Source organism: Homalodisca vitripennis, chromosome 1, assembly GCF_021130785.1.
Source record: "Homalodisca vitripennis isolate AUS2020 chromosome 1, UT_GWSS_2.1, whole genome shotgun sequence".
NCBI classification, from domain to species: domain Eukaryota; kingdom Metazoa; phylum Arthropoda; class Insecta; order Hemiptera; family Cicadellidae; genus Homalodisca; species Homalodisca vitripennis.
Genome location: NC_060207.1, coordinates 247923579 through 247945006, shown reverse-complemented (window position 1 = coordinate 247945006; position 21428 = coordinate 247923579). Strand labels below are relative to the sequence as shown.

The 21428-nt window shown below is 38.6% G+C and overlaps 1 protein-coding gene across 1 annotated transcript; it reads right to left on the bottom strand.

The window, feature by feature from the left end:
• Positions 1 to 18912: 18912 nt before the first annotated feature.
• LOC124355465 lies at positions 18913 to 20340 on the bottom strand. The gene has a single exon (XM_046806616.1). The coding sequence runs from the start codon at positions 20338 to 20340 to the stop codon at positions 18913 to 18915; it is 1428 nt and encodes a 475-aa protein (XP_046662572.1).
• Between the last annotated feature and the right edge of the window lie 1088 nt (positions 20341 to 21428).

Here is a 21428-nt window from a genome sequence, read left to right as displayed (position 1 = left end):
GCAAAGTACACTATTCAAAATGAACAGAATAAACATTGAAAACTATGATAATGTAGAAATAGTTCAGTGGGGTTTCTATACTTTCTTTGATACTAGGGTACAAAACATGTGTATCATTTAAAAGCTTGTTAAGGTCTAGTTCTATGTGATTATCTTTAAGATTGTCCTTGACTTTTTGCATTGTTTCAAATAACAAGCTACTGTTTTTAAAGATTAGATTTTCTTCGTGAGATAGCAACAGATTAATCTTTGGGATGTGCAAATGGTTAATGTCAAATTTATATTTTATATTTCCTTGAGTCCTCGAGAATAACTTATTATATTTACCAAAGATAGCGCAACTTGAAGCCTGTTTTAATATTCCAGACTTGTTTAAAGTTAATTCTAAATAACCTAGATGTGGTGGAGAGATAACTGAGTTTTCTCCATCAGAACTCCTCATACAGTTAAGTATGACTTTATATGGTTCCTTTAGGCTATAGATCCAATCATTGCCGTTTTGGATCCATACAGGTGAAGTTACATTTATGGTTAAGGTTCGTGAACATTTTTCTGTGACTAGGTTAGATCCCATGAATAGAGCGAATATACAATCATTAACGCTATGATGCAATACATTTATAGAGTTAGGACACAAATAAAAATGACTTAGTCTACACTGACTTAGTGTGTTAAAATCGATAGGTGCATAATACTGTCTCTCTTTGGAGATCAACAAATAATCAACTTGTACATTCCATTTTAACCAATGTTGAAGGTTTGTTTTGGTACAATGGAATAACTTCTACTTTATAAAGTTCAAGACGTCTGTCTTGCGAACTTAAAGGTACAGTTACGATCAATCTAATTCCTGTCTTGGTGGCTAAAGCATGAGCAGTGCAAAAGGTGTAATACATAAATACGTCCTCTTCATTAACTGGTATAATTAGTTTCAAATGACGAGGTATGACTTTTCCTATGTCAAGCAATATGTTTACAAACTCATGGGGTGGTAGTAATTTGCTGCTTATTCTACCTGTGTTTACTAATTCTAAAGCTTGCCTAAACTCAACAATTCTTAACTTTGCTTCATCTATGGTTTGACCTAAATGACGTGCTAGACTGACAGATTTTAAATGTTTTGTTAATGAGCGATGTAGCATAATGTTTTCTTGTTCGAATCCTTGGAGTGAAGTGATTAACATGCTATTTGAATGAGTAAGTTTAGTCATTATCTCTGATATGGCTTTAGTATTTGTTACCATCTTTTCATTCATGTCTTTCATTAAGGTGATTTGGTTTTCTCTAGAACTCAACAGTGATCCGCTAATCTTTTTTATCTCTTCAACTTTACTATTAACTTGTTCCATATCTTCGCTAGTGGGCACACCCAAACAACCATTTCAATGCATATCCTCCTGCATCAACTAGTCCTCGCTTGGAGCGTTCTGTAGGTAGAAGTCTAAATAAGTCACTTACATCGGATTCATACTGGTCTATCCCGGTCTTAATTCTACTATATTCGAAAGCAAAGTCCTCATCCCACACATTTACACTAGTGTTCGTATAATAAACTAAGTCTGTGCACAATGTCTTAAGTGACTCAAGTTCGTCTCTTATTTCTATCATATTAAAATCTAATACAATCTTCCATTCATCCTCGGAAATAATTGTGTCATGAAGTTTCTTGAAAAACGATTCCCTGTGTCATTTCATTCTCTGCCATTCCTGTCTCGACAAAGAGTACAAGTATTCCTGAAATCATCATTTAGATCCTAATAATTGTTTACTTCATGAATATCCTGACTTATTCGAATTTATTTTATTACGTACAGCTTGATCTTATGTTTCTTATCTTAACCTGCGTAGATATAACTTCTTTTCCTTATAGTGTACTCAATCACACATTTGAATTGTTTGGATCCTTTAATTTGGCTTTTATTCACACACCTTGCATACCCATTCATCAACATTCGTTTCACAGTCATACAACATTCATACTCACGCATACAACCCATTCAATTCGGAGTAACTATTGCATTCTACTTTGTACGTGGTACTCTAAAACATCTTTTACTTACACATCAGACAAGAAGCATAACATACTAACGAGGAATATTTTAGTGTATCATATAACATCCTCAAATAACAAACAATACATAATTATTCAATACATTGCGTTTACTTTTAACTACTAAATAAACGATGCAATACGCGTTCACTGTCCATAACAATATGTATATACATTCCTATTATTTAATAAACTTCATAGTCTTTGAAATCTACACGGTTTTCTTCTATCTCTTATGGATTCTAAAAGGGCCTGGTCGCTCTTCTGCGGTTCCTGGGCTTGGTTCTCTCCTGTCTTGTTCTTCATTTTGTCCGGCTACTCTATTGAATGCCTCTTCATGGTCTTCTGTCTCTTCAATGATTTCTTCCTGTTCTTCTTCTTCTGCTACCTGAGCAGCTTTTGGATCATTTTGGCTACTTCCTTGTTCTTGCAACTTAAACTCGGTGACAGGTTTTACTCGATTCACATGTACAGTTACATTCTTCCTTTTAATTCGGAGTACGACATTCAAATCTGATATAACCTTGTGACAATTGTGTATGGACCTTTCCATGGTCTAGACAACTTCTTCACTCTTCCTTTTTTCACTTGGGGCACGTGAAGGTATACTCGTTGGCCCTCTTCAAATTTATTTAGCTTAGAATTCTTGTCGTATTGTCTCTTTTGCTGGGTTCTTGCATGGTCTTGGCATTGTTGAGACAAATTCCTTACGGCATTCAACTTCATCTTAAGATCTTCGACATAATCAGGGTAACCATCATCTTCTTCTGTGATCAATAGATCATCTTCTAAGGGAGTCTTCATCTCTCTTCCAAAGACTAGCTCAAAAGGAGAAAATCCTGTTGAATCATGCACTTGAGAGTTATAAGCCATATTTACCATTGGTAGGAGCTCGTCCCAGTCTGTTTGATTTCGGTTGACATAATGACTTAGCATCTTGGGTATGGATCTATGAACTCTTTCTGTTCTACCATTGCTCATGGGATGATATGCGGTGGTTTGAAGTTTCTTTATTCTTAGTAGAGCACACATGCTTTTCATTATTTCGGATGTGAAATTTGAGCCTTGATCAGTAATTAATTCACAGGGTACTCCCATCTTCGTAATGACTCTCTGCACAAGTGCTCGGGCTATTGTTTCTGCAGTTTGGTCTGGCAATGCAATAAACTCTCCGTACCTTGTAAAATGATCTATAACTGTCAGTATGTATTTGTTTTTGGAGCTTGTTAGGGGTAATGGGCCAACAATGTCACACGAAATCCGGTATCCAAATTCTGTACTTTCTTGAAATTTACCTAAAGGTGCTTTAGTTTTTTCCGTAATCCATTCTTTTATTGCATGGATCACATGCTCTGATAAAGGAGACAACATCTAATTTCATTTTCGGCCAATTAAAACTTTTCTTGGATTCTTAACATCGTCCTTCTTGATACCTCCATGACCTGCTGTCGGGATATCATGGTGTAAACGAATAACCTTCTCTCTTAACCGTCTTGGAACGACTATCAGTTGTCTGTCCTGCCTCTTTATATAGATGACTCCTTGTGGACTTGTTTTGAACTGAGGGTATTTTTTCAATCTCTGGCACTCTTCATCCTTACATTGATTTTCTTTAATGCTGTCCACATCCAATATAGGTAGACTTTCCACAGTATTCTTGCACACAATTCTGCTCAGACAATCAGCGTTTTGATTTTTTATCCCTGGTTTATGGAATACCTTGTAGTCATATTCAGCCAATTTCAGTGCCCATCTAGTGAGTCTACTCGAAGGATCTTTTAGCGACAGCAGCCATCTGATTGCGCTTGTGATCAGTATACAAGGAGAATGATCGTCCGTACAGGTAGCATCGGAAATACTTTACTGCCCATACAACTGCTAAAAGTTCTTTTTCTGTTACTGTATAATTCTGCTCAAGCAGAGTTTTAACTGTCTTGACGCATAGGCGATAGGGTGTTCTATTCCATTAATCACTTGTCCTAATACTGCGCCAAGTGCAACATTACTTGCATCAGTGCTTAAGACGAATTCCTTGGAGAAATTTGGATACACTAATAAAGGTTCAGTTACAAGGATGGTCTTCAATTTTTCAAATGATGTTTTCCGCTTCTTCGTTCCACTCAAACTTTTGGTCTTTTTTGGTTAATTTTGTCAGAGGTTTAGCGATGTCGGCAAATTTCGGTACATGCCTCCTATAGTAACTACATAGTCCTATAAATCCACGAAGTTCCTTTTCATTCTTGGGTCTTGGAAAATTTTTTGACAGCTTCAATCTTATTCTGACATGGTTTGATTCCATCTCTCGATACAACATGGCCTAGGAAGTTAATTTCAGACTTTGCTATTTGGCATTTCTTCAACTGGATACTCAAATTTACCTCTTGAAATCTCTCTAGAACTTCACTAAGATCTTTAGCGTGCTGATCAATACTCGAACTGAAGATTAGGATATCATCCATGTAGGGCAAACATGCTTTTCCTTTCAGACCTGTGAGAGTAGTATCAACCAATCGTTGAAATACAGAAGGAGGAATTGATCAATCCCATTGGCATGCGTGTATATTCATAATTGACCATCAGGAGTACTGAAGGCCGTCTTCTCTTGACTTTCAGGGTGCATTTTTACCTGATAGAAACCTGAATTCAGATCAGTGCCGAGAAGTACTGACTGCCTCCTAACATGTCTAAAGTTTCATGTATATCTGGAAGGGGATATATTTCCGGAACTGTAATTTTATTGAGTTCCCGATAGTCTACACATAGACGATAACTGATGGTACCATCAGAGCCTGCTTTCTTGGGGACAATGATTACCGGTGCTGACCATGGGGAAGTACTGGGTACAATTACACCTTTATCTAATTGTTCTTGTATCAAATTTTGTAGAGTACCTCTCTGTGATTGTGGCACTCTGTAAGGTTTCTTATTGATCGGAGGATGTTGGCTCGTGTTGATTTTGTGAGTAACTAAAGAAGTACACCCCAAATTCTCTATTCCTCCTAAGCTAAATAGACGCTTGTAGCGTTGGAGAACATTTTTTAATTTATTTTGGTCTTCAGTTGGGAGGTGCTTTAATTTTTCTTCAAGTTTTCCATTGAATTCCTCTGTCCTATTTTGTGTTAGATTTACTCGTTTCCATGCTCCTTTATTTGCTTCACTGTGTGGCTCTTCTATTTTGCAGAGCAGCGTATTTCTTGTATATCACTAAATTTTCAGAGGTGATATTTATGATTTTGGTCCAACACATTCCTTTATTCACTTTTGAAAGGCTTCTAGCGACATTGATGCCATGAACTTTTACTAACGCTGGTTCTGTAATTACTGTTTTTCCTTTCCATTTGTTCCATTTGATCCTTTTTGTTTTTGCTTAATTTTACTTGAATAAGCATTTCTGAACGGGCAGGCACGTTGATGTTTGTGCGACTATACGCTAAAAATGTCAGGTATTTCTTCCTTCAGGATTTGTTTTGGTGGATTAAGGTTTGTTGAACTTGTTTCGTGGGAACATTGAACAATGCCAATGCCACTTCTCCTGCTTCGAGTTACAGGGGATTCTCTTTCATGGAAACTGCATGCTATCTTGTTTCCAATACTCAGAGACTTATTCTCAAGGTCAATCACAGCCTTTTTTCGTTTCAAAACATCGTATCCTAGGATAGCAATATAATCTTCAGGGAGATCTGTTGCTACGAAGTCACATTTTAAATCAAGTAACTCTAGTTGCAAGGTCTCTGTTACAGTGCCGTAAACGTTCATAACAGCACCAGTGATACCTCGTATTTGGATTTCAGTTGGAGTTAGCTTGTTCTGAGCCATTGTCCTATCGATCAGTGATACTTGTGCTCCTGTATCGATTACAATGAGACCGTTCACTCCTCCTATGCACCCTTGTACAATTAATTCACTCACATTTTCTTGTGTCAAAGTGGCAACAGCTTTGAAATTCAACTTCGCCTGTCTGAGTCCCGTGTGGTTCAGATTTAATGATTTCTGAGGTTCCCAGCGGCGTGCCTGGGTCCCTCGTTGTGGTTTAAACGTGTTCGAAGCTGATCCACGTCCTCCATGCTGATACCCTCTGCTCCTGAAGGTTCCTCCTCTAGCTGCGCCTCTTCTAATGCTGTATTTCTCATACCCCAACAATTGTTTGCTGTGTGTCCAGGTTTTCGGGCAATTTTCACAATAATAGGTAGTTGTTTCACTTTTACTTCTACAATCCCTCTCTTTGTGACCTTTCTTCTTACATGTATAACATACAATATCTACTCGCCTGGATTGGCATTCTCTGGCTTTATGGCCTGGTTTCCCACAAGTGTAACACGTAGTATCGGTGATCGTTCCAAAAACTCGCCTTGTCTTCTCCTCAAATTCGGATGGTCTTTTCTCTAAGTTGTTTAGAGCTATCGCCGTGGTTACAGCTTCTCTGAATGTTTTAGGGAAACTTGATCCTGGTCTGCCGTCCTATTTCACCATTTAATCCTCTTACAAAGGCATCCATGGCTCTTCTATCGGCCTCTTCTCTCAGAATTTGGTTTGCTTCAGCGTTGTTTGTAACTCTTAGAGTTTTATCACTGACCCTTTTTACTCGGTCAGAGAACTGCTCAATAGTTTCTCCTCTGTTTTGTCGTCGTATGCTAGCCAATTGCTCGAAGTAGTAATGATCTGGTAGGCTATCGCCGAATCTTTCCATAAAAGCAGCTTTTATTTCTTCTAAAGTTGTTGAGTTTTTACATTTTTCGTCTGACTTTGCAAACTGTAGAGCACTGCCTGTTAGTTTAAGTTTCAAAACTTGAAGTTTTTGAGCTTCACTCCAATTGCTGAGCTCTCCAATTCCCTTCGATGTTGTCAAAGAAGGGGGCGACTAGATCTGCTTTCTCTCCATCGTAATGGGCTATACTTGAGACAAGCTCAAATGACGGCTTGCTGTCTGCAAGGGTCATGTCCATCGGGTACGGAGATGTTTCAGTTTTGTTCACCGCGGAGGTAGAAGCGTTGGCTAACGTTTCATCTAGTGTTACTTGAAGCGACCTCACTTTATTCGATATGGCATCAAAGGCGTCTTGGACCTCAACGGTCTTCCCTTCTAGGTGTACAGTGCCCATCGTTAATAATTTAAAAAAATTTGGTTTTCCTCTTTGGAATACAGTAGCTATACAATTCTCTAGGTTATCAGTGATATTCAATAGTTAAACTTAAACGCTCTAAATGAAATCCCTAAAAGACATTGACAGCAACAATGTGAATAACTAGTTTCCCTATTTTTCAGTAAAATAACTTTTCCCTTTTTTTTTCAATTTTCGATAATGGATCAATCAAACAATAAAGTTTTTCGATTTCCAAATGATACCAATCACTAATCGGTTAGTATTGAGTTATCAATGGATCAATAGTCTAACAATGCCTCGATATACAAGTATATCAATACTGTAATGTGACTCAATACAGCTGCAATAATATTAAATAATCGTATTTGTTATATGATATACTATGTGCTATTACTTATATACTCTAATAGTTAATCACATTAACTGATATCACTTTGTTTTCAGTATAATTCGAAATTTACCCTTTTTATAAGTCAGCAACAAGTTACTTCCAACAATTATTGCTATTATACTCTTTTACACTTATATTAAAATTTCTACGGGTTTCTTTTTGTATACAGATATTAATGAATTATCAATCAAATTGAAACAGTAAGCTAATATAGAATCATTGGCATATCCCTATTTCCAAGCAAATGATTTTAAATCAACACGTTATTCTGCTTATATTTACGCTGAAAAACATGATGGACTGAATGCCCTGGAGGTGACGACCTGACATGGAGGCTTTGGCAAAATAAAATACTAGGATGTTATCCTTTTAATTTCTCTTATTTAAATAATTCTGAATCTGTTTGTCAATAAAGAAGTTTAATGCTTAAAGCCTGGCCTCAATGCTGCATTCACCATTTATTTCCAAAGCATTTTGAACCATATTATTTAACCAACTATTTACTAATAATACGTAGTCTAATCTTAGGTTTCGCCAATGATTTAATTTAATTTAATTTAACAAAGTTCCCACTGCTCACCAAATAGTGACAGGGCTGCCATCTCGAAGGCTGTGGATGATCGTGACTGCGTTGACGGAGATGACAACATCTGCGTAGACAGTGGTCGGCAGTTGGTAGTTCCGGTCTGGATCACTGGATGTCCGGTGACGTATGCCCTCCTTGTTCCTTTCTATGTTCTATGATGACGTATGATGATGGCGTCCAACTTCCGCTTCATAGTGTAATGGCGTTGCACATCGGGATAAGCGTAGTTCGGTGATTGGTTAAAATTCAGACGTGAAGTTTTCCAAATTTTATGTATCCGTTCTCGAGAATTTTACGGGTCGTAATGCTTCGCTAACGCTCAGCCAAAAGATGTGTGGTGTAATAATATTAATCAATTGATGTGTAGAAGAGTTAAGTTTATGAGTGTTCGTGAAATTTGGAGACAAGAAGAATTTGGTTTTTAACCAAAGTCAGAGGACGTATGTATACCATAGTTTAACTTTCCGGATTTACCCAAACTTTTGACTTTGAGGGCGTTTTGCGCTTTTAACCGTTAGAGATACGTGAAAAAGTGACTGGACCTTTCTTGTCGGAAATTTAATTTTATCTTTCGATTCTGGTGTCAGGTTTTAGCTACGACGTCTGGTTTTAGCCAGTACGGAGCTGTGGAGAAAGGACTGCACTGGTGGCTTTTGTAAATTGTTTAGTGTAAATATAACAAAAACCCAAACCTGAGTCATTATTTTTAAGTTGTTTATAGGGGTTTAATTTGCTCAGAGGTTTATCTTGTCATGCCAGGAAATTCCCTGGGGGAGGGGTTAACACATCAGGGGGTTTAATTTATTCAAAATGGAGGTTATCTGGTCATACCAGGAAATCCCGGGGGGGGGGTGTTACCGGGGGTTAATTACACAGTTCGGACCTATTTTTTGAGGGTGTTGTGTCTGTGAACATAATAAAAGACACTCTGTCCCTTATCTAACTTATTGAAGCTTCACTAACGCTCAGCCCAACTCCCGACGGTGGAGGGGGTTTTAGTCACTCGGTAACGTAGTAATACAAGTCAATCTGGAACCAGCACGAATCGCACTAATTATAGTTGCAAGATTTAAAAACCCCTAAAATTGACGACAAAGAATTTGCCTTTTAGAGCATTAACCAGGCTATACGGAAAGATAAACGACAAAAAGCTACTGACCTTTTTTTGTTGATTTCATAAATAGCTAGTTATGAAAAGTTTTACATTTAAGCTACGGCCAAACGGTTCGGCCACTAATCGAGCCCAAAAATGTAAGTTTTTAAGTGAAATTTTCAACATATCACGTTTATGGCTAAACCATGGAAGATAGAGTAAAATGTCACTGGGACCTTTCTTGTCGAAAATTTAATTTTTCTCTTTCGATTATGCCATCAGATTTAAGCTACGATCTCTGGTTTAGTCGGTACAAACGCTTGGGATAAAAGTCTGCACTGGTCAGCTGTTTGTGTAAACAGATATAGTGTAAATAAATTTAAAACTACCTTTATCAGAATATTAAGTTGATCAGGGGTTTTAATTTATATCAGGAGTTCATCAACCAAGAAATTTCCGGGAGAGGGGGTTTATGTTCTCGGCGGTTAAAGAACGCGTGGTACTTTTCTAGTAAATTTTGTGTCTGGGGCACGAGGAGTTTTTTTTTATCAAAATAAAACGTTGATCAGGGGTTTAAATTACTTCGGAAATTATCATTCCACGCCAGAGTTTTTGACAATGAACTAATAGTTCATAAAATTAAACAAAACACAATCTCTGTCCCTATCTACTATTGAAGCTTCACTAAACGCTCAGCCAACTCCCGATGTGGAGGGGGGTTTTAGTCACTCGTTAACGTAGTAATACAAGGTCAATCTGGAACCAGCATGAATCGCACTAATTATAGTTGCAAAATTTAAAACACCTAAAAGTGACGACAAAGAATTAGCCATTTGAGCATTTATCAGGCTCTTACGGAAAGATAAACGATAGAAAGCTGCTGGGCCGTTTTAGTAGATCCTATCAATAGCTACTTACAAAAAGTTTTTACATTTAAGCTGAGGGCCAACGGTTGGGCCACACTATCGAGCACGAAAAAGTAAGTTTTTATAAGTAAAATTTTCAATATAATCACGTTTTACGCTTAATCATGGAAGATAGAGTAAAAGGTCACTAGACCTTTTGTGTAGATCGCATTACTTTGTATTAAAATCAAATTTTTAATCTGGGCTAGAACTAAGATTTTGTCTGAAATAGAGCCCAGAAAACAAAATCTCACGTAAAACTCAAAAAATCAAAACTTTAAAACGCGTTTAATGCGGCCAAACCATTGAGGATAGGCAAAATGTTACTGAACCTTTTTTGTAGATCACGTCATTTCCTAATTCCTGTTGAAGATTTGTTTTGAGCTACGACCAAACCGTTTAGCCATTATCAAGCCCGGAATGTAAATTTGTAGGCGAAAATATCCAAATAATTTCACTTAATAGCGTTTTGCGGACAAACAAATGGAGATAGAGTAAAATGTCACTAGACCTTTTTTGTAGATCACATTATTTCCTAAATCTTACTTTTGATTGATTTTGACCTCCGACCAATGGTTTTCGCCGCTATCGACCTCAAAAACAAACTTTTCACGTAAATATTACAAAAAATTGCACATAATCACGTTTTTTTCGGCCAAACAAATGGAGATAGGGCAAAAGGTCACTGGACCTTTTCTGTAGATCGCGCAATTTGCTAATTTGATGGGTCAATCAGATTTGAGCTACGACCTTCCAGTGAAGAGAAACCCAATTTTTTTCAAAATCCTCGGCCATCAAACATTGCAAAACATTGGACAAAGACATAACGCAGTCGTCCATATCTGCTCGAGAAAGGGGATATAGGGCATCATGAACAGATGAATTTTCTGCAACGGCAAACGGACTGTTCATGGATGAGAAAATCGGTAGGAAGTTCATCTGCACACAAATACCGGCTTCCACCCATACGATTCTCATCCCGCAATGTTCTATAAAGAAGATCACCAGTGATGAGAATCGTATCGATGGCCGCAGTAGAAAAATTCCAATCTAAGAGTTTTCCAGGCAAGGGCACAAGCAGAAATCGCAGTGCACTGCGAGTTTTTGCTCGTCGGAAATATCTGCCTCATTCCCTTGATGAAAAGAGCCCTTAGCAACACAACTAAAAGACATTGTTTCTACAGTAATCAAGTATATGTGGTTGTAAAAAACGTAACAACTGTACAAACAAAGGGAGATAAAAGTTTGTATATCTATTCGTAGTCTTCTTGAAGACAAAGGAAGATTTCTCCAAAGAGTTAGTAAAAACAAAATATAATTATTGCAACAGTGTTAGATATGGCATAAGGTACGTTTGTTACGTGCCGTACAGAGCTCGTCAAGTTCTATCTTCTACCCACTGTTAACCAAAAAACTTCACTATTAGGGCGTTTTGTTGCTTAACCAATGGAGATAGGATAAAAAAGTGACTTAAATTTTTTGTAACTAAATATAATTTACTTTGAACGTTCTGCCCTAAGATATTACATTACCAATAACCACTAGTTCGGCCAGTATTACTTAATTACGAAAAAGTCTGCATAGTAAAGAATGGATTCAAGTTGTGAACATACACGGTAAGAAATGTACTCTGTCCCTATCTACTACCCGTCTTTTGCAGATCACTTTATTTAAAAGAAGTGCTGAGAAAATATTTTGGGTTATTATGAATCGCTCAAAACCTATCACACTCTAAAACTCAGAAAAGAATAACCAGATAAACAATATAATTATTGAAACGGTGTTTGACACGGCGTAAGGTACGTTGTTACGTACCGTACAGAGCTCGCCAGGCTCTATTTACGACACTGTGAATCAGATATTTCACTTTGAGGGCGATTTGTCGCTTAACCGATGGAGATAGAGAAAAAAGTTACTGAACCTTTTTTGTAGATCGCGCGATTTGCTAATTTGATGGGTCAATCAGATTTGAGCTACGACCTACCGTTCGGTCCGCTATCGGGCTCGAAACATTATTTTTATCGAAAAAATCTCTGGAATGTCAAATATTCGAGCGTTTTGTCGCTTAACCATGGAAGATAGAGCAAAAGTCACTGGACCTTTTTTTGTAGTTCACTTTCATTCCTGACTATGGAATTTTCCCGTCAGATCCGAGCTAGCTCGAACGGTTCGCCCGCTATCGGGCTCACAAAAAATGCCTGCAGGGGTGAAAAATGCGCGTTTTTTTTTTTGCGAAATTTTTTTTGAGGGATTTAAAATTAAAAATTCCCGGTTTTCAGACTTTTCCTGTTGGTTATACGGCAAAAGGTACCTGCGTGCCAAATTTCTAGCACTTCTAGAAGTAGGTTAGAATTTGTATACATCCATCAGTGAGTGAGTGGTTTCACATGCGGCTGTATAGTATATTAGATTCCCAGGGGGGGTTAACGTTACCGGGGGATAAGTCTCCAGGGGGTTATATGGTCATACCAGGATCTTCCTAGGGGGGGGGGGTTTAAGAGATTTGGTGACTGGGGTAAAATTCGGACATGAGGTCATGGCAGGAAATTCCCTGGGGGGGTTTAATGTTACCAGGGGGGGTTAACACATCAGGGGGTTGAATGTACAGAGGTTATCAGGTCATACCAGGAAATCCCCGGGGGGGGGGGTTAATATTACCGGGGGTTAATGACACACTTGGGCCTTTTTTAGAGGGTATTGTGTCTGTGAACATAATAAATATTCCTCTGTCCCTATCTACTATTGACGCTTAGCTAACGCTCAGCCAACTCTCCCGAAGTCACTGAACCTTTTCTGTAGATCACGTGATTTCCTAAATCCCGTTTAAAATTTGTTTTGAGTTACGACCAACCGTTTAGCCGATATCAAGCCCGGAATGTAAATTTTTTAGGCGAAAATGTCCAATATTTTCACTTAATCGCGTTTTGCGGTCAAACTAAGGGAAATGTAGTAAGAAGTCACTGGACCTTTTTGTAGGTCATCTTATTTCCTAAATAAAACGTTAGTCTTATTTTGACCTCCGACCAATGGTTTCGCCGCTATCGACCCCAAAAACAAAAGTTTCGCGTAAAAGTTACAACAAAATTGTACATAATCACGTTTTTTTTCGGCCAAACCAATCGAGATAGGGCAAAAAGATTACTGGACCTTTTCTGTAGATCGCGCAATTTGCTAATTTGATGGTCAATCAGATTTGAGCTACGACCAACGTTCGGCCGCTAATCGGGCTTGAAACATTATTTTTATCGAAAAAATCTCTGGAATTTCAAATGTTCGAGCGTTTTTGTCGCTTAAAAACCATGGAAGATAGAGCAAAAAGTCATTAGACCTTTTTTGTAGTTCACTTCATTCCTGACTATGAATTTTCCGTCAGATCCGAGCTAGCTCCAACGGTTCGCCCGCTATCGGGCTTACAAAAAATGCCTGCAGGGGTGAAGAATGCGCGATTTTTTTGGGAATTTTTTTTGAGGGGTTGAAAATGAAAAATTCTCACTTTTCGGGATTTTCCTGGTGGTTACACGTGGAAAGCTATCTGTGTACCAAATTTCAAGTCTCTAACTCATCTGGAAGTAGGTTAGAATTAGTATAACGTGAGTCAGTCAGTCAGTCAGTTACACATGCGGTTGTATATATATTAGATACAAGGTGGAACATGGTATAAATATGTTAACAAATACAAGGAGATCAGTAGGCCTATTAGGCAATATGTACACAGTGGAGACATTGGTTGTATACAAAGTGATACAAGGTGGAACATGGTATAAATATGTTAACAGGATACAAGGAGAAATCAGTAGGCCTATTAGGCAATATGTACACAGTGGAGACATTGTTTGTATACAAAGTGATTTAAGGCGGAACATGGTATAGATACGTTAACAGGATACAAGGAGAATTAGTAGGCCTATTAGGCAATATGTACACAGTGGAGACATTGTTTGTATACAAAGTGATACAAGGTGGAACATGGTATAAAATATGTTAACAGGATACAAGGAGAATCAGTAGGCATATTAGGCAATATGTACACAGTGGAGACATTGTTTGTATACAAAGTGATTTAAGGCGGAACATGGTATAGATACGTTAACAGGATACAAGGAGAATTAGTAGGCCTAATTAGGCAATATGTACACAGTGGAGACATTGTTTGTATACAAAGTGATACAAGGTGGAACATGGTATAGATACGTTAACAGGATACAAGGAGAATTAGTAGGCCTATTAGGCGATATGTACACAGTGGAGACATTGTTTTGTATACAAAGTGATACAAGGTGGAACATGTTATAGATACGTTAACAGGATACAAGGAGAATTAGTAGGCCTATTAGGCGATATGTACACAGTGGAGACATTGTTTGTATACAAAGAGATACAAGGTGGATTATGGTATAGATACTTTAACAGGATACAAGGAGAATTAGTAGGCCTATTAGGCGATATGTACACAGTGGAGACATTGTTTGTATACAAAGTGATACAAGGTGGAACATGGTATAGATACGTTAACAGGATACAAGGAGAATCAGTAGGCCTATTAGGCAATATGTACACAGTGGAGACATTGTGTTTTTTATACAAAGTGATACAAGGTGGAACATGGTATAGATAAGTTAACAGGATACAAGGAGAATTAGTAGGCCTATTAGGCAATATGTACACAGTGGAGACATTGTTTGTATACAAAGTGATACAAGGTGGAACATGGTATAGATAAGTTAACAGGATACAAGGAGAATTAGTAGGCCTATTAGGCAATATGTACACATGGAGACATTGTTTGTATACAAAGTGATACAAGGTGGAACATTGTATAAATATGTTAACAGGATACAAGGAGATCAGTAGGCCTATTAGGCAATATCTACATAGTGGAGACATTGGTTGTATGCAAAGTGATACAAGGTGGAACATGGTATAGATACGTTAACAGGATACAAGGAGATTCAGAAGGCCTATTAGGCAATATGTACACAGTGGAGACATTGGTTGTATGCAAAGTGATACAATGTGGAACATGGAATAGGATACGTTAACAGGATACAATGGAGATTCAGAAGGCCTGTTAGGCAATAATGTACCCATTGGTAGACATTGTTGTATCAAAGAGAACAAGGTGGAACATGGAATAGAATACGTAAACAGGCACCAAGGAGATTCAGAAGGGCTTTATCGGCAATTATAGTTACACCATTGGAGACATATGGTTGTATCAAAGGTAAACTAATACACAGGTGGGAACATGATTAGGTACGTTAAACAGGATCCACAAGGGAGATACCGAAGGCCCAGTATTAGGCAATAATTTACACAGTGGACGACATAGGTTGTATGCAAAGTGATACAATGTGGAACATGGTATAGATACGTTTACACAGAACAAGGAGATTCAGAAGGCCAGTTAGGCAATATGTACCACAGTGGAGACATTGGTTTTATGCAAAGTGATACAAGGTGGAACATGTATAGATACGTTAACGAGAGACACGGAGAATAAGTAGGCTATAGAGCGATATGTACACAGTGGAGACATTGTTTGTATACAAAGTGATACAAGGTAAACATGGTATAATACGTTAACAGGATACAAGGAGAATCAGTAGCGCAATTAGGCAATAACTACACAGTGGGAGACTCGGTTGTAATGCAAAAGTGATACCAATGTGAACATGGTATAGATACGTTAACAGGATACAGGAGAATCAGTAGGCCTATTAGGCAATATTAACACAGTGAGCACATAGTTTGTATACAAAGTGAATACAGGTGGAACATGGTATAGATACTTAAACAGGATAACAAGGAGAATTATAGGTAGGCCTTTTAGGCAATATGTACACAGTGGAGGACATGTTTTTTATACAAAGTGATACAAGGTGGATACATGGTATAGATTACGTAACAGGATAACAAGGAGAAGTAGTAGGCCTATTAGGCAAAAAGTACACAGAGGATACATTGTATTGTATACAAAGTGATACAAAGGTGGAACCATGTGATAAATAAGTTAACCAAGGATAAACAAGGGAGATTCAGTAGCCTATTAGTTATATGTACACAGTGGAGATCATTGTTGTATACAAAATGATTTAAGGCGAACATGTAATATTTATTTATTTATTTCCTTCCCATCGGTCAAAAACCAATTAAACTTATAATAGATGATTAAAACATACTTAAACAAAAGGGCAAACCAAAACATGCAACTGACTCTAAATCAGATCTAGGCCTAATTAACGTATAAATAATGTAATACAGAAAGTATAGAATTATATTAAAAATAGTGAATTAAATAAATAAATTATGATAAAATTAACTTAATACACTACTGTAAAGGTGTGATAACAATATGGAGAAACAAACCAGACAAATAATAAAAATGCAAATAACACTACTACAATTATCAACAACAATGAAAGATAAACTTAAATGAATAACAAGAGTTAAAAAAATATTAACATTAATGACGTGATAGTGGTAAATAAAAAACTGAAAAAATACAAATATTTAATTTAAATGCAAATATAACTTAAATGCAAGCACATTACTGTCTAAGGAAGTGACATATGAAATAAATAAAGAGATAAATAATAACATTGCCAAATAAACTATATAAAAGAAACCAACATTGGGGAAAATACTTTAAAGTAAATAAACAAAGTAAAATATAAAATAGGTACCAACAGAGAAAAAAACTATTAAAAACACAAATGCAAGCAATAAAATGTAAAATATATAACCAAAGAGGCATAGTCGTAATTACTAAATAATGTGTAACAAAAAACAACCAGAAACAATAACAGAGCAACACAACAATAATAATGGGGGGAAGTTTATCAGACTATATGCAAGCATGACAGGGCTAGTCTCAACTCTCTCTTGTAAGGCATCACAGCTCATACCAAAGAAGTCCCAATGTCTGGGGAGGGTTGTTTTGCCATGCGTTGATAGACTGGAAAAGCACGTGGAGAACATGTAACGTGTGTGTAGAGCCGCCTTGCAAACAGCTGGGGGTGACTTAAGAAGACGTGATGCCCGAAGTCCCAGCAATCGAGCAGATCAGGTGCATCAATGACAGAGAAGAACAACTTCTCAAGAAAACAGATCATGAACTATACGTCTTGAATGGAAGGTTCCAAGTTAAAACTGAAACTCGAAGGTCATCAATCGGCACACTTACAGGTACTCAAAGCCATCCCAGCCCAATCAAAACGAAATGAAGCGGTTCTTGTATGTTCTCAAGCTCATCATGTGACCAACAAACAAGGCAAAAACGCTACCAAAAAATAGGGACAAAAACAGAAAGTCATACAAGCCCGAAAAAAAGGAAGCCAACCAACAAAGATAGGAAAGACCTTGACATTTGAGCAAAAAAAGAGGAATAAAAAAAACACCAAAAAAAAAAACACAACAGTCAAGATAAAAAATAAAAAACAAAACACACCAAAAAGTAAAACCCTAAACAAACCAGCAAAAAAGACCAAAACAACAAAGAACAAACCAAACATAAAGCGACAACAAAACAGACAACAAAAAAAAAATGAATACGACAAAACAACCATAACCAAAAGGAACAAATCAACAAAGCCCAAAACAAAAGACACAAGAAACAAAAGAAAAAAAGAAATAGATGCTGCAAAAAAGAACCAAAAACTCAATCCAGTAAAACGCGACGAAAAAATATCAAAAAAAAAGGCAAACAAGCCAACACGCGCACAAAAAACTACCCAACCCGCACAGACAGGGTCCCCCCCCCCAGCTCCACACCTCGCGGTTCCAACCCCCCCCCCCACACCCGCTCCCCTCTACCCCTGTCCCCCCCCCCTACGGCCCCCCCCCCCGACCTCCCCCCCCCCCCCCCCCCCCGGCCCCCCCCACCCCCCGACCCCTCCCCCCCCCCCGCCCCCTCCCCCTGACCTCGGTGAACCCCCCGATCGCCGCAATACACGATCTGGGACGCCCCCGTAGGCCGAAGCGGCTTGATCCGCGCACGGCCAGCCACCAAACACCCAGACTGTACCAAATACACCAACATAGAGTGCAGCAAAAGCCTTATTTAGGCAATGTGATTGCATATGCTCATGCCAACTAAGGTCGAAGCAAGTTATTCCACCCATAACCTTTAATTTAGAACAACGTTGGCCAGCGGGTTGCCTTAATAAGAGTAATAATCAAAAATCATATGAAGTATCCTACTAGAAATGACACAATCAGAGCACTTGGAAATGTTCAGACGCAATATCATTAACCGTTCGCCCCATTCTGCAAGCATCAATACTCACCTGTAGGGACACCCAATCTCCACAGATGAAATATCTTTGAAAATATTAGCGTCAATCAGCAAAAGTAGAACATTTGAACCCACACATTGAACCATATCATAATCAGATTGTGAACAACACTGGCCCCAGTAGGGAACCACTGAGGTACCCAAAACAGCCTGGAACAGGGATGGGATAGTGACCCGCCACTCCGCACCTGAAGAAAACGGTCCCCCGTAGATGAACATCCCCAGCCAACTCAAGAGCGCCCCATCCGACACCACAGCTCTGAGCTTAGCAACAAGGTGTTGTGATAACTCGATCAAAATGCATTCGATAAAACAGATAGATTGCATCAACATGGTTTGAGATTAGAAAACCTATTGAGGAATAATATTTATGAAAAGGATAAGAGGTTTGAAGTGGTCGAACGCCCCATTGACAAAACCAAGTTGTTCAATATGTTATATCATTCTTAAGGCTGAATATCAATCTTCGAAGGACGAGCGATTCAAAGACCCTTAGTCCAAGGTTGACTGGATAATTATAGGGCGATAGTTCTTAATATCAGAAGGAGATCCAGACTTTAAAATAGGTGTTATATATCCAATCTTTAAATTAGTAGGAAAGATGCCAGTAGCCATAAGAGCGTTGAAATAAACTGTGATATGAGGCGATATTACACCGCAGCAATGCCTCAGGATCATAGGAGAGATATCATCGGGGCCAGCACCCTTGTTTGTGTCGAGCGACATCAACTCAGCCTCCACTTCTTCACAGGTGAATTGACATGAAAATATAGAAGTTGTTGCTTCAAGGTTGTACACTGGTGGATTTTGTGACGAGGACCTGTAGACCGAGGAAAAGAACTTGGCGAAAAAATCACAGATACCCTGCGGGTTGTCCGCAAATTCATCATCAAGCTGCATTTTAGAGGGAAGAGACGGTACCCTCTTAGAAGATTTTATATGATTCCAGAAGGCACGAATGTTTCCCTGAATAGACGAGTCAACAGTGCGGATGTATGTCGAGTAGCATTCTCTCGCCAGTCTTTTGCAGGTAGCACGAGCACCACAGAACTGAAGATAAGTCCGATCATCAAGACTCTGTTTGAAGCGCCTATGTAAAGTCTTCTTTTTGATTATCATCTGTTTGAGATCGGGAGAAAACCAAACAGGGAAGCGCTTGATTCCCATATATTTGGGTGGGCTTGCTTTTCTAATAGTGCAACTTAACTGTGAGCAAAATTCAAAAAACCTATGGTCAACAGAGTCTGTAACATCAAGTAGAGGGTAATTTAGGCGTTGCACCCATTCAAACACGAAGTTAAGGTCACATTTTCTTATATTGGGAGTAAAGACACCATAATTCAGTTCTTCTTTGGGGCGCACGAAGATTTCCATTTCCAAAGCAGGATGATGGCATTCGGCTGCAAGGAGCGGGTCAGAGGCATTTAGGACGCGTAAGGCTTCAGAAGAGAAGTCCAAATCGAGAAGAACACCTCGCTCATTTCTGATGTAGTTATATTGGTTGAGATTTAGGAAGGACATAACATCGTATACAGTCTGTGCAGATAGATCCAAGAGGCAAGAAGAGGGATTAGACCAATCAACATTTGGTAGGTTGAAGTCCCCAACCACCAACCTGATGTTAAAGATAGGATTGGCAACAAAGAGTTCCTCAAGTAGGGAGGAGAATTCAATGTACTGAGATGAGTTCAGGTTGGGGGGGTAGATACACACCGCCCAGGAAGAAAAAGGAGTTATTGAGCTTAATGGTTGTGAAGACACACTCAATACAGCCACTGGACGGGTGGAGCTCCCAAGAATCGAGATCCTTTCTGATTGCCACCAAGACGCCCCCACCACCAGTTTTGAGACTCGATAAAGATGATCTATCGCACCTGTATACAGTATAGTTGTCAAATCCAAGTTCAGAATTACTGACATCGGGTGTGAGATTGGTTTTCAACTAAAACTACAATATCGTAGATCGAATGGCTTAGAGATTGGCGAAGTAGTGAAAACTTTGTTCTTAGACCATTAACATTTTGGAAAAGCATGCAGAGTTGGTCTTGACCGTTGGAAATTAGGCGTTTTTTGGCTTAGATTTAACAATTGTAGGTATGCCATTGACATATCTGATTGTAATATCGGCCTCACCACTACTCTGCCTGATTTTAAGCTGATCCCTTAGGGCATTCAAGTGTTTAGTTTCATTGGGTGTTCGATCTCTGGATACTTTTACATCTTGAAGGATACCATCAACAGTTATAAGGCGCTCACTTGAAAAGTTACGAAGTATTTCCAAGGCGTCACTCTGGCTTTTCAGCATGGCTTTCACTGGCCGGGCCTTGTTGGAAGCAGCCTTTCCAAGACGAACGGTAGGGAATTTGTAGGAGATAAGTCCGGGGCAAGTAGCTTCAAAAAGCTTAGCGGTAAGTCTTTCATCATGGGATTTTTTAGCCTCAGTATCTCTGCTGCTAGATTCCGTCAAGTTATAGACCATAACATTGCAAGCTCGCCTGGAACGATCATTCATCTCAGAAATGATGTCCTCGGGTTTTAAAACCTGTGACGCCTTTGCAGTCTCAAGAGCATCGAGGCGCTTTTCCGTACATGCGATTCTATCTTCAAACGCAGTTAACTTAGTGTTAAGAGCATCAATCTTGGTAGGAAGTTCCATTAAGGTGTCCATCTTGGTGGAGAGCTCGGATAGCAATGAGGCAAAACCTGCTATTTGTGATATAAGAATATTAATGGGTTTCTTATTGTCATCTTCACAGTCAGACCTAAGACATTACCACTTAAGACTCTGGTCGGGCCGCCAAACGATCATATTCAGCCTTAGATATTTTAACACAGTCCCTATGGAACCATCTACCACATGTGGCGTTCCGTAACCTCTCGAAGACAGACGCCACAAGAGTACTTTATCGGTGTTGCCATTACAGATTATAGCACCCCAAGCAGTGGAGATAGCTGATTCAAAAATTCAAAAACAAAACAAATCCACCCCTAGAAAAAAGAACAAGAAA